The sequence below is a fragment of the Podarcis melisellensis genome, assembly GCF_964234715.1.
Source record: "Podarcis melisellensis genome assembly, chromosome: 2".
NCBI lineage: Eukaryota > Metazoa > Chordata > Lepidosauria > Squamata > Lacertidae > Podarcis > Podarcis melisellensis.
The window spans coordinates 118,195,916-118,210,707 of NC_138529.1; the positions used below are offsets into that span (position 1 = coordinate 118,195,916).

Genomic DNA, 14,792 nt, shown 5'->3' on the forward strand with positions numbered 1-14,792 from the left:
TCCTAGAGAAAAAGGAAATTTGGGGTGGGAGGAAGGGAGGGGGGCTTCCTCCAGAGCAAGAAGCAGCTCCCCCCCTTTGCAGAGGAAGGAGCCTCTGCTTTTCCCCACCGCGCTGCATCTGCGGCTCCTCCTGCAACCTGGTGAGATTCTGCAACATCTTTTTGGTGGAAAGGTGAAGGCGTCGCATGGGAGACGCAGATCAGGAGAGCCATCGCAGGAAACAAATAGGGAGAGGGGTGGTTCGTGTCTCCGTTCCCCATTTTCTATTATTTAAGATCCCAGAATCGTAAAATTGCAAGGGGCACCCCCGGGTCATCTTGTCCAACCCCCTGTCCAATATTTTGCCCAGGTGAGACTCGAACCCACGACTCTGAGATGAAGAGTCTATTGCTCTACCGGCTGAGCTATTTAGTAAGGCTGGGGTTTAAAGTGGGTCTGCCAGGTGGAGTTGATCAGTGGGAGCGGATTGTCATAGAGTTGGAAGGGACCCTAAGGATCATCTAGTCCAGCCCCCTTTAATGCAGAAATATGCAACTGACCCATATTTTATTTTGCTGGAAGCTGCCCAGAGTGACTGGGGAAACCCAGCCAGATGGGCCAGGGTATAAGCAATAAAATGATTATTATTATTATTAAGGAGCAAGCATGCACTGAGGAGGGAGTTTGGGCTTCTCCTGGCCTGCAGGCAACATATCTCTTGTTATAATTGTTTAAAAAGGTAAAGGGACCCCTGACCATTAGGGCCAGTCATGGCCGACTCTGGGGTTGCGGCACTCATCTCGCTTTATTGGCCGAGGGAGCCGGCGTACAGCTTCCGGGTCATGTGGCCAGCAGGACTAAGCTGCTTCTGGTGAACCAGAGCAGCGCACGGAAACGCCGTTTACCTTACTGCCATAGCGGTACCTATTTATCTACTTGCACTTTGACATGATTTTCAACTGCTAGGTTGGCAGGAGCAGGGACCGAGCAACGGGAGCTCACCCCGTAGTGGGGATCCGAACCGCCAACCTTCTGATCGGCAAGTCCTAGGCTCTGTGGTTGAACCCACAGCACCACCCGCGTCCCTAATTAATCATGTAATTAAATAGCAATAAAAAGCTTTACAAGGAAAATAATTCAGAAAAGAGGCAAGCAGGCAGAGCACAGCCATGGCGGCCAGTAGCCATTATAGCCCTCTGCTCCATGAGTTTGTGCCGTCCTCTCTTAAAGGCAGCGCGGTGCAGTGGTGAGAGCAGATCAGGACCATGAAGCTCCCGAGGGGACAACAACTTTGGCCCACTTCCTGTCAGCATGGCCTACCTCATGGGGTTGTCATGAGGATTAAATGGAGAGAGGGAGAGCCACGCATGCTGCCTTGAGCTCCTTGGAGGAAAATTTGGAATACAAAAGTATAGACTCCTGAAGTCAGAAGGGACCGGAGGGTCATCTAGTCCAGGGTTTCCCAAACTTGGGTCTGCAGCTGTTTTTGGACTACAGTTCCCATGATCCCCGACCACAGGTCCTGCTAGCTCGGGATGATGGGAATTGTAGTCCAAAAACAGCTGTAGAGCCAAGTTTGGGAAACACTCTAGTCCAACCCAAGCGAAGCAGGAATATGCAGGTGGGTCGAGCCTGCAACCTTGGTGTTACTGGAAATATAATAATAATAATAATAATTATTATTATATAATAATTACTCTGGGCAGCTTCCAACAAAGATGAAAGATACACTAAAATGTCACATATTAAAAACTTCCCTGAACAGGGCTGCCTTCAGATGTCTTCTGAATGTCAGGTAGATGATTATCACTTTGACATCTGATGGGAGGGTGTTCCACAGGGCGGGCGCCACTACCGTGAAGGCCCTATGCCTGGTTCCCTGTAGCTTTGCTTCTTGCAATGAGGAAACTGACAGAAGGCCCTCGGCACTGGACCTCAGTGTCCGGGCAGAATGATGGGGGTGGAGACGCTCCTTCAGGTATACTGGACCGAGGCCGTTTAGGGCTTTAAAGGTCAGCACCAACACTTTGAATTGTGCTCTAACCAGCTGAGCTATCCCAGCCATGAGGGGTTTGGCATTTACAGGATTAAACCCGAGCTTTAAAGAGCATAGATGAAAACAGTATTTGTTAGTGATCCCTGAATATAGCAATGGGAGGAAGCTGGGCAGGGATGTGGTATGTTTCTCTCTGGCTGATGAGTCTGTGTGAGTCTGGGTATGGACGCAGAATCTTAAGAGTTGGAAGGGGACCTGAGGGTCAGCTAGCCCTGCAATGCAGGAATCTCAGCTGAAGCACTCAGTGCTTTTCCAGCTGCACTGGCTCCCGGTGGAGTACAGGGATCAGATTTAAGGTGCTGATTTTGACCTTTAAAGCCCATCACGGCCTAGGACCCTCGTACCTATGGGACCGCCTTTCCCGGTCTGCCCCACGGAGAGCCCCAAGGTCCATAAATAACAACACCCTAGTGGTCCCGGGCCCTATGGAAGTTAGATTAGCCTCAACCAGAGCCAGGGCCTTTTCAGCACTGGCTCCGGCCTGGTGGAATGCTCTGTCTCATGAGACCAGGGCCCTGCAGGATCTGATTTCTTTCCGCAGGGCCTGTAAGACAGAGTTGTTCCACCTGGCTTTTGGCTTGGAATTAATTTGATCCCCTCTTTCTTTTTTCCTTCTGTGATGGAACTCCTACTTGGGGACTTCCCTGGCTTTTTAAAAATGTATTTTAATCTTGTTTTTTAAGTTGTATTTCAATCAATTGTTTTATATCTGGTGTTAGCCACCCTGAGCCCGGTCTTGGCTGGGGAGGGCGGGGTATAAATAAAATTTATTATTATTATTATTATTATTAACCTATGACAGATGGCCACCCAACCTCTGCTTAAAAACCTCCGAGGAAGGAGAGTCCGCAGTCTTAAGGGAGACCAAGATGCGGTCTTGGTCCAGGTTCTTAGATTTTGGGGCAGGGATCCCGCAAACGGGCAGCATGAGAGGAACATGAATAGCTGTGTGAGCAATAGAACCTCCATATGCGGAACCGGTATACCGGATCTCAAATGGGGGGAAGAAATGTTGTGTATTACCTAATTCACAATATGAGGAATCAAAATGAAAAATACGTTTTCATCAGTGAATGTTTTTCTGCAGATAAGAGATGGAAGAACAAGACTCTGCCGCCCTCAAAGCAGGAAGACAGCCTGATAGCGTCGTGACTGGGAGCACTGGGGAAATTTGGCTTGGAAGCAGACACAAGACATTGAGGGAGAACATCCGTGGCTCAGATGTGCACTGCCAACAGTTTAGGCACTTCCAGTACCAGGAGGCTAAGGGACCCCGAGAGGTTTGCAGCCGACTCCACCATCTTTGCCGTCAGTGGCTGGAGCCAGAGAGACACACCAAGACTCAGATCCTGGATTTAGTGATCTTGGAGCAGTTCCTGGCTGTCCTTCCCCCGGAGATGGAGAACTGGGTCAGGGAATGTGGAGCGGAGACCAGTTCCCAGGCGGTGGCCCTGGCAGAAGGTTTCCTCCTGAGCAGGGCAGAGGAGAAAAAGCAGGCAGAGCAGCAGGTGAGAATTTTGTCTGGATCAGCAAGAGTCAACTTGGTGTCATCTAGAGATTGTTGAACTAAAACTCCCATCATCCCTGTTCATTCTACGTATTGACTGGGAATGATGGGAGTTGAAGTCCAGCAACTTTTGGAGAGCATTATGTCAGCTACCTCCTAGCTAGATAATCCCAAGGGGCTCCGGGTGTGAGGGAGGGGATCCCAGAATTCTCTGCTTCTTCACCAACTTTCTGTGGAAGTCCGCCAAACAGATAACCAAGTACCCCTGAGTTTTTTGCATTTGCTGTTTCCGTGCGATGTCTTCAATGCATATTTCTGTTTCAGATAAAGGAACTGGTAACAGAAATGAGAAGCGATTTCCCCAGAGCAGAAAGGAATCTCTCCGTCGTCAGGCAGAGGCCTCTGGGTGAGGATTTAGGGGTACTGTTTCAATATGGTCTCCCTCTGTTAATTTTGAAACTAAGCCATCAAGTCGGGGGTCAGCAAACTTTTTCATTTTTCCCCCTCCAAATATTTTTATTCATTTTATAACAAGAATAAAGAACACAAACAGAAAAACAAACAATACAAACAGATTCTTGTCTTATCCTTATTTTTCTAAACATTGTTAGTTTAGTCCCACCTATCTGATTTTCACTTTACTTCAACTTTAGCAGTTAATTTCCAACCATCTTTTTTTTATCACACTTACTTTAACCATAAAAAACTTCACATTTTATCACTTATAAATGATACTCTTTCAAAACACACTATCTTCTACTTCTAACCCTACAGCTTATATCCACTTCCAAAGCTATTCTAAGATTTAAATATTCACATATTTTTTTCAAATATTCCTTAAACTTCTTCCAATCTTCTTTCACCGTCTCTTCTCTCTGGTCTCCGAGTCTCCTGGTCAGTTCGGCAAGTTCCATATAGTCTGTAATATTCATCTGCCATTCTTGGATAGTTAGTAAATCTTGTTTGTTCCAATTCTTCGCTAGCAATATTCTTGCAGCTGTTGTGGCATACAGAAAAACAGTAACATCCTTTTTGGGGATTTCACCCCCCAGCAAACTTTTTCAGACCTTGTGGGGGGCCGGACTATATTTTGAAAAACAAAATAATGCAAGAGCACCATGAGCCCCAGTGGCTGCTTACCTGTGTCTTGCGAGTGGCAGGGGCTGGCGGTGGTGGAGGGACGATGAGCGGCATGCGAAAGGGCTCCGGACAGGGGCTGCTTAAAATGGCGGCCGCTTGAGCCCTTCTGCTGCTGCTGACACCAACAAAGCCCAGCCCCCTTCCTCCTCTAGGCAGGGCGGGGAGAAGCCAGGAGGAGGGAGGGAGGAGAAGGCGGCACTGCTGCCATGAGAGAGAGGGAGAGGGAAAGAACATGTGCGCTGGTGATCCACGCAGCGATTTCCAGATGGTCCGTGGACCGGATCCAGAAGGCGATTGGGCCTGATCTGGCCCGTGAACCTTAGTTTGCCTATCCATGCATCAGCTTCTTTAACCTTTTGCGGGGAGACAAATCTCCACCCTTTTCCAGGGCTTGGAAATACCTTTATTTGCAACACACTGTGCACATGGATTTGTAATCAAAACCCCCCAAAGGGTTGCTATGTATTCATACACTGGAACTATCAAACAGATGCACAGATCTCAAACTTGCTCAACAGTTCAGACTTTCTCTAAGTATCAGTTTCTCATCCAAGTATGTGCTAATGATAATAATAGTAATAATAATAATAATAATAATAATAATAATAATAATAATATGTACCCCGCCCATCTGGCTGGGTTTCCTCAGCCACTCTGGGTGGCTTCCAACAAAGATTAAAAATACATTAAAATGTCACACATTAAAAACTTCCCTGAACGGGGCTGCCTTCAGATGTCTTCTAAATGTCAGGTAGTTGTTTATCTCTTTGACATCTGATGGGAGGGCATTCCACAGGGCGGGTGCCACTACCGAGAAGGCCCTCTGCCTGGTTCCCTGTAGCTTTGCTTCTCGCAATGAGGAAACTGCCAGAAGGCCCTTGGCGCTGGGCCTCAGTATCCAGGCAGAACAATGGGCTCCTTCAGGTATACTGGCCTGAGGCCGTTTAGGGCTTTAACGGTCAGCACCAACACTTTGAATTGTGCCCGGAAACGTACTGGGAGCCAGTGTAGTTCTTTCAAGACTGGTGTTATGTGGTTTCGGCGGCCGCTCCCAGTCACCAGTCTAGCTGCCTCATTCTGGATTAGTTGCAGTTTCCAGGCCACCTTTGAAGGTAGCCCCACGTAGAGCGCATTGCAGTAGTCCAAGCGGGAGATAACTAGTGGTTTTGTCTCTGACAGGCAATGGAATGATGCCGGCAAGATGTCCTCGGCCATCTCCTCTTTGTGGTTCAGTAGAAGGAGCAGCTGTGAGACCAGATCAGGTAGGGGGATGGATCACTGAGGGGAAAGGCTGCGCCCCACTTTCCCCTCTCACCTCCCTGGTTCTGAGTGAATCTCTTTCCATCAATTTGCTCCTATCAAAAGCTGCCCTCAGCAAAGGCTGCGAATGCCACCCAAGAAGGTTTAATTCCTGAGAATAATAAGCAGCCACCTCAATTTAACTGGCCTTTTGAATGTCGCCAATAGACCATCTCTATCCTACCCATGAGAAAATGTTTCCCTTTTCTTTTAGGGTCCCATATCCTTTGAGGATGTGGCTGTGCATTTCACGGATGAGGAGTGGTCGCTGCTGGATCCTGACCAGAGGCTATTGCATAAGGATGTAATGGAGGATAATTGGAGGATCATGGCCTCTCTCGGTAAGATCCCCTGTTGCGTCATAATATTGTTTTTTAAGTTCAATATTTCTGTATGTGAGCAATCCTAATATTCTGATATAGCTCAGCTGTGCTACACATGCAGCATCTAGGATTTTTATCCCTGCTTTTAATCTTGAAAATTAATCTCTCCTGCATTCTCTCTGAACATGCATTCTCAAAATCTGCCCTTCACAACTGTGGCTTGGTTTGTCTTATCTGGTCAGGTTATTTGTAAGGAATGTAAGTTTCAGAGTTGTGAGGGAGGTGGAACTAAGTCACTTTCCAGAAGGCCAAAAATTCACGTCATCAGAAATTGTTTTGGGGTTTTTGGAGTTTTTTTGTCATTCTTCATTTTTGCTTCTTTTTTTTTTAAAGTTTTTATGGTTCAAATAATTCAGCATTAATACACACATATTGCAAATATACAAGCATACAAACATACATTTCATACAATCCTTAAAAGTGTTCAAGCATACCTACCCTCAATCCCACAAATAATTCCTTTTCTCATCACCATCCACCACCCCTCACCCCACCTTTGTGTTAGACTTCCAATCTACTCAATTGCAATTTCTTTCCACTTTGATTACTTTCTTTCACACACCTTTAACCTAATTTCATGCTTCTCTTTCTACTACACATTGTTATCCATCTTATTTAGTATTTCAGTATTTAATACGGAACTTGTTTATTCTAATAGGAGTTCTGATTTTTCAGTATGGTTTTGCAAGTATCTTTTAAACACCTTCCAGTCCCTGTCTATCTTCTCTTTTGAGCTCCTTCCAATTTCTCCCATTGTTTTGGATATATTGTAGTACTCCAACAATTTGGCAAGCCACTCTATTTTTGTTGGTATAATACCACTTTTCCAATTTTTCGCAATCAATAGCCTTGGGGCTACTGTTGCATATAAATATAATGTCTTGTCTTCTTCCTTTAGACTTCCTGGTACTTCCTGGTACACGTCATCAGAAATTGAGTGAATTTCATGAATGGGCCAAATATTAATCCACTTCACAAAAGAGGCTGGGGTTCACTGATTTCCATAAAAATGAGAGGCCTTTGCCTTCCTAGGAATGCAACAATGCTCTCTCTTTCAGAACCAGCTTCCATTATTCTTCTCTCCTAATGGCTTCAGAATTGGTTCTGAATTTGGGTTTTCTGGCTAAAACTTTCCCTCATGTGCTAATATACAGCGTGGCTAAGCTCCATTTTCATGTCCAAAATGCTTCACAACTGAAGCCCGAAGTTTCCCTCTTTGTTTATATTAATTCCAAAGATGAGGTGAAAGGAAGGGCTGGTGGCAGCTTAGTGTAATACGTTTTTTGGGGGGACACACACCTTTTTACGGCTTGGGTAGCCAATGTGGTTCCCTCCAGAGGTTGCAGGATTCCACCTTCATCTTCCCTGACAGCTGTCCATTCCAGCTGGAGCTGATGGGAAAGTCTAATAACATCTGGACGGTACCACATAAGAGGGTATTACCCAGTAAGAACCCCACACATTTTCCAATTTACAGATTGATCCCTTCTGAAAGAAAATTACCATACTTTTTGCTCTATACGATTCACTTTTTCCCTCCTAAAAAGGAATGGGTAATATGTGTGCATCTTATGGAGCGAATGCAGGCTGCGCAGCTATCCCAGAAGCCAGAACAGCAAGAGGGATCGCTGCTTTCACTGCGCAGCGATCCCTCTTGCTGTTCTGGCTTCTGAGATTCAGAATATTTTTTTTTCTTGTTTTCCTCCTCCAAAAACTAGGTGCGTCTTGTGGTCTGGTGCATCTTATAGAGCGAAAAATACGGTATATGAAAATGATGTATAGATGGTATATAACACCAGTACAGATAGCAAAAATGTAGAAAACCGGCTCTAACATTTGCTGGAAATGTAAAGAAAAAGAAGGAACTTTTTATCATATGTGGTGAGAATGTAAAGAAATTTTTTAAAATTGGGAAATGATACATAATGAATTGAAGAAAATGTTTAAAACGACATTTGTAAAAAAAACCAGAAGCATTTTTGTTAGGGATTGTAGGACAAGACCTGCCAAGGAAAATAAGGAACTTGTTTATGTATGCTACAACAGCGGCAAGAGTCTTGATAGCACAAGGATGGAAGAATGAGGAAACCCCGACAAAAAAACAGTGGCAAGAGAAATTGATGAACTATGCAGAACTGGCTAAATTGACATACAAACTGCGAGACAAGGAGAACAGTGACTTTAAGGCGGAACTTTACACAAATTATTTAAAAGCATAACAAAATGAACTGGACTCATTGGCAGGTTTTGAATAAACATACACAAATTTATTGTTGATAACATGATGGACAGATATGTAAGGATATATAAAATTTTATAATATGCAGAGAAAATAATGTGCAGCGAAACCAGGGAGAGGAGGTGTGTGGGGGGGGCGGGAATTATGTAGGTGATTATATGGTTTGATAATTTGTTATGTGGAAATTGAGCAATAAAAAATATGTTTTTAAAAAAAGAAAGAACCCCACACATTTTCCCATTTCTTCTGTTTCAGCACAAGGAATCCACAGTGCAGAGAAACCATATAAATGCAGTGAGTGTGGAATGAGCTTTAGCGGGAAGATAATTCTCATGTACCATCAAAGAATTCACAATAGGGAGAAACCCTATAAATGCTTTGAGTGTGGAACGGGCTTCAGGGAACGCAAACATCTGGCTTCCCATCAAAGAATTCACACAGGGGAGAAACCCTTTCAGTGCTTGGAGTGTGGAAAGATCTTAAAGCACAAGACAAGTCTTGCTTCTCATAAAAGAATCCACTCTGGGGAGAAACCCTATCAGTGTTTGGAATGTGAAAAAAGCTTCACTCGCAAAATAACTCTCGTGCACCATCAAACAGTTCACTCTGGTGAGAAACCACATAAATGCTCACAATGTGGAAAGAGCTTCGCTTTGAAGAAAAACCTCACTTCCCATCAAAGAATTCACACCGGGGAGAGACCGTATAAATGTTTGCAGTGCGGAAAGAGATTCAGTCAGAGCTCCCATCTCACTTACCATCAGAGAATTCACACAGGGGAGAAGCCATATAAATGTTTAGAGTGTGGAAAGAACTTCAGCCAAAGTACTAGTCTAATTTATCACCAGAAATTGCACACTGCAGAGTCACAATATAAATGCTTGGAATGTGGAAAGTGTCTCAGTCAGGAGGCAGATCTCGTTAATCATCAAAAAATGCACATCCAGGAGAAACCACATGTATGTTTGGAATGCGGGAAAAGGTACGCTCAGAAGAACTGTCTTAGAAAACATCAAAGAATTCACACAGGAGAGAAACACTATAAATGTGCTGAGTGTGGGAAAAGCTTCATTGAGAAGTCAGCTCTCACGACACACCAACGAGTTCATACGGGAGAGAAACCCTATAAATGCCTGGAGTGTGGAAAGGGCTTCGCTCAGAGTTCCCATCGCAATGTTCACCAAAGAACTCACAAATCGAAGGGCAGTGTATGGGAGCAGCTTTCTTCAGATCTCCAGCCTTTGTTCCCACCAAAAAATCCATATAGTGGAGACTTGGAATATTAAAGGAGCTTTAGGAGCAGTTCCTAGCTTTCTTTCTGTAAGAAAAACCCAAATTAATGCTTGCATTGCATATAGACAGGGCATATGCAGGAAAATTTGTGGAGTAATCATAAAAGTACTTAGAAGTTGGGAGGAGCTTCCAAAAAGGCAAAAACTTCTGTTGTTACCATTAATTAATTCTTCAAAGTTGATCAGAGCATCATGTACAGTACTAACCTTAAAGGTAAAGGTACCCCTGACCATTAGGTCCAGTCGTGGCCGACTCTGGGGTTGCGGTGCTCATCTCGCTTGACTGGCTGAGGGAGCTGACGTACAGCTTCCGGGTCATGTGGCCAGCAGGACTAAGCCGCTTCTGGTGAACCAGAGCAGCGCATGGAAACGCCGTTTACCTTCCCGCCGGAGCGGCACCTATTTATCTACCTGCACTTTGTTGTGCTTTCAAACTGCTAGGTGGGCAGGAGCAGGGACCGAGCAACAGGAGCTCACCCTGTCGCGGGGATTCGAACCGCCGAGCTTCTGATCAGCAAGTCCTAGGCTCTGTGGTTTAACTCGCAGTGCCACCCACGTCCCTAGGGTACTAACCTTACCTGTCATCAAAGAATTCACACGGGGTGAAACAATATATTTGTCCCTGTAGGCAAGAAGTTGGGGACCAGACAGGATCCAAGAGTCTAAAAATCCACTTGGATCTATTTATATTACAGTGGTATCTTGGTTTACAAACTTAATCTGTTCCGGAAGTCCGTTCTTAAACCAAGGTGTTCTTAAACCAAGGCGTGCTTTCCCACAGCAGCGGGAGACTCAATTTACAAACGGAACATTCTCAGCAGGAAGCGGAACATGTTCTGCTTCCAAGGCAACGTTCACAAACCAAAAGATCTATTTCTGGGTTTGCAGCGTTCTTAATCCAAGTTGTTCATAAGATAAGCTGTTCTTAAACCAAGGTACCACTGTAAATACATTAGCAGAAGACCAGTGGGGGCATTTTAGTTTCTGAAAGATGAAAGCATCAAAGAGAAATCAACAGCAAGGAGAAGTAAAAGGAACAGTATATGCAGGTAAGGTAAAGTGCAATGACTTGCTGTCTGTGCTGCCTTTCCTTCTGATGGAGTTGGGAAGCGAAAAGGCATGACTTGCTCTCTGTGTTGAGTCGAATGCTGTGGATCTATGCCTCTCCCTAGACACAGAACAAGAGAGCAAGATTTGTGTGAGTCCTCTCCATCTTATATTCAGCCTGCATATATGTGTAAATAAAACATATCCGAAAGACACCGCCATCGCCAGTTACCTTGATTCTGAAAGACCCAAACCGCTGTGGACTCATGACAATCTGTGGAGAAATCTGCTGAGACATTGAACATGCTCACTATCTAATACGCAGAAGCACTAAATTGCACTTTGCGCATGCGCAGAAGTGCAGAATTGCGACCCACACGTGCGCAGAAGCGGCGCTGGGGGTTGTGAACGTGCTTCCCGCGCGGATCACGTTCGCAACCCGAGCGTCCACCGTACATCCTTTCTGCGGCAAACCTGTGGGGCTCAGGAGCCCAGTTATATCCCTCCTTATCTGCAGAGCCGGCAGCCCCTCACCCCTTTTCGAACACCCTCCCTTGTGGAGCGTTTCCTTAGCCTCCTCTCCTCTCCTTCCGAGTCCTCTGCGGCCGCCCTTGGTCCCTGAGCTGCCCCGCCTGCCCCAGAGAGAGGTGCCTCCTGGCACTGCCCCACAGGAGCCTGGAAAGAGGCTGCCCCCAGCCTTAGTGGCCCAACAGAGACTGGCCAAAGAAGAACGTGAGGCCGGCACCTTGGGTGGCAGCAGTGGGCCTTGCCAGGTTTGCATGGCACAAAGGCTCTCCTTCAGCACTGGGCACTCAGCTGCCAGGCAGGCATTGTACACAGCAGGCACGAGGAAGGCCAGCACAGAGCCTGCCTGCCCGGCCTCCCACTTGTCTGTCCATTCCCAAAAGCAGGGGCTGGCTGGCTGGCTGGGCTCCCTCGCCCACTTGCTTCCTTCCTCCGAGGCTGCCTCAGCTCCTGGCACCCAGCACCCCCTGGCCAGCCCCAGAGGCACCTTTCGCCTGCGGAGCTTGCAGCCAGGGCTGCTGCAAGTTGTGCAAGCCTTTGGGAGGCCGAGACGCGAGAGGGCATCAGAGGGGGGAGGGAAGGAAAGAGGGACGGAGGCCTGGGTTGCCCGCAGCACCCCTCACCATCCTTCAAGGCACCCCAGGGTGCCGCGGCAAACTGTTCTACATCTGTACATGAAAATGGGGAGCGAGAGAGTAGGGGGTTCTGTTCAAGTCAAGAGATTATCTGTATCTTGGAGCGGATTTCATAGTTTCACTATACAGTGGTACCTCGGGTTACATAGGCTTCAGGTTAGATACACTTCAGGTTACAGACTCCGCTAACCCAGAAATATTACCTTGGGTTAAGAACTTTGCTTCAGGATGAGAACAGACATCGTGCTCTGGCGGCGCAGCAGCCGCAGGAGGCCCCATTAGCTAAAGTGGTGCTTCAGGTTAAGAACAGTTTCAGGTTAAGAACAGACCTCCAGAACGAATTAAGTTCTTAACCCGAGGTCCCACTGTATGCTGCTGCTATAATAAACTTCACAGTCTCCTCCCATGGTGTTTCTTTGAAAACACACATTTAATTCAATACTGTAATAGCTTAAAGTGTCTCCTTTGACTACCTCCCTCACCATTTCTTCAGCAAAATGGGTCTAATACTGCTGGACAACTTTGCAGGGCTGGCGTAACCCAGCCACAGACCTGCCCCCCACTACAATATGGGTATCTGTGTCTGTATTGGTATTAACAGAGCCATTTTTTAAAAGAAGGCGTTCACAATCTGGGAACAAAATCATATCGAGAGAGAGAGAGAGAATATGAACTGCCTCCCATCTCAGGTTCTACGTTGTTCCCCTGTGAGGAAAGTTTGCAAGATCTGAGGAGGGGGGTGTTTGGGGTTAAAGTAAATAAATTCCCTGAAACCTCATCAACTGTGCCCAATCCCTATAGAAACAAAAAGGATGTGATGCTTGGTTAGGAACGTAATGGGGCTCCAGGACTGTTTTTATATATTAAATTTGTATCCTGCTCTATACCTTAGGGCAGTTCACAACATACTTCTGTAGATAATTTTAGGACAATTTCTTCCTCAGAAACAGAAGCAGAGATAATGAAGTTCTCTAACTGAGGGGTTCCCCACATTTTATCAAGCCACTAGAATAGCAGGATCAGTGTTTTTTTTCCCTTTTAGGGATCTGCCAGAATTGCCTCAGATGCTCACAAGGAGGTGGGCGACCTTTGGGACCCTCCAGCGGTTGCTGAACTACAACTCCCATCGCCTTGGCCACTGGCCATGCTTGCTGAGGCTGATGGGAGCCGTAGTTCTAGGAAGTGGCCTTGCAATATTTTTATTGATATATAAATCTTTTTTTATATATATTATATTTTTATTAGTTTTCAAGTACAAAAGCAAATTTATACATTCCATACATCTTAATTACATCTTGCTTCTCTTTTTTGACTTCCCTCAATTTGTCTGCCATTCCTTCCTATTGTTACTTTTTACACATTTCTGCCCTTTTAACCCTTTCCCCTCACAGAGCTTCCTTAAAGCTTACAAACGTAATTTTATTATCACTCAGTTTTTGCATATATTGGATAAACTTTTCCCAATCTTCTGTAAATCTTTGATCTCGCCGATTCCGGATCCTTCCTGTCATTCTGTCCAGTTCTGCATAATCCATCATTTTAGTTCTCCATTCTTCTATCGTAGGCAATTCCTCCTGTTTCCATTTCTGGGCCATCAATATTCTTGCTGCCGTCACTGCATATAAAAATAACTTCTTTTCTTTCTTATTTATCTCATTACCTGTAATGCCGAGTAAAAATGCTTCTGGTTTCTTAACAAATGTATATTTCAACATTTTCTTCAATTCATTATAAATCATTTCCTATTGATATATAAATCTAACCAGGCCTTTCAGAAGCAGGAAAAATGTTTTCATGTATCAAATAACCTGATGAAATACTGGCCTTGGCCCAGTATACCTGAAGGAGCATCTCCACACCCATCGCTCAGCCCAGACACTGAGGGTCTTCTGGCAGCTCCCTCACTGTGAGAAGCGAAGTTACATGGAGCCAAGCAGAGGGCCTTCTCGGTGGTGGCACCCGCACTGTGGAACTCCCTCCCACCAGATGTCAAGGAGATAAAAAACTACACAACTTTTAGAAGACATCTGAAGGCAGCCCTGTATTGGGAAGCTTCCTAATATTTGACATTTTATTTTGTTTTTATATACGCTGGTTTATACACCCTGGTTTTGACTGCCACTGAAAGGCGAGCTTGCCCCCTTCCCAGTCCCCTTAGGCTTCAGCCACAGCCATTACAAGGCCAGTTGCCTCACTACAGAAAAGACCTTATCCCAGTTGCCAAGCATCTCCCTTTGAACGAAGAGGGTGCCGGGTTCAAGTCCAGTCAGCACTGGGCAAGATCCATCCTTTCCAAAATCGCAGAGGAGTCGTCGGATTCTCAAAGGGGGCAGCTTGGAAATATTTCCTGCCCCTCTTCTCTCCCCCACCGCTACTCCTTGCCCCTTTAACACTTTTTCTACCTTTAACTCTTGCATTGCAGCAGGCTGGACTAGATGACCCTTGGGGTCCCTTCCATCTCTACATTTCTTTGATTCTATTAAATTCCTTGCTCCCTCTGTCCCCTCGCCAAGAAAAGAGACAAGCAGCACTCTTGCTCAGGGGCGCATTAATAATAATAATAATAAATTTTATTTATATCCCGCCCTCCCCGGCCAGAGCCGGGCTCAGGGCGGCTAACACCTGTAAGATTACAGTAAAAACGTAATAGGAAAGTTAAAATACAGGTTAAAATGCAATTTAAAATGCAG

The 14,792-nt window shown here is 45.6% G+C and overlaps 1 protein-coding gene across 1 annotated transcript; it reads left to right on the forward strand.

Moving 5' to 3' along the window:
* The first annotated feature begins 58 nt into the window (after window positions 1-58).
* Window positions 59-9,994, forward strand: LOC309364668 (uncharacterized protein). Its single transcript, XM_081902399.1, has 6 exons — window positions 59-140; window positions 3,123-3,543; window positions 3,867-3,948; window positions 5,862-5,944; window positions 6,196-6,322; window positions 8,859-9,994. The coding sequence occupies exons 2-6, from the start codon at window positions 3,130-3,132 to the stop codon at window positions 9,887-9,889; spliced, it is 1,737 nt and encodes a 578-aa protein (XP_081758525.1). The 5' UTR covers window positions 59-140; window positions 3,123-3,129; the 3' UTR covers window positions 9,890-9,994.
* Window positions 9,995-14,792: the final 4,798 nt, after the last annotated feature.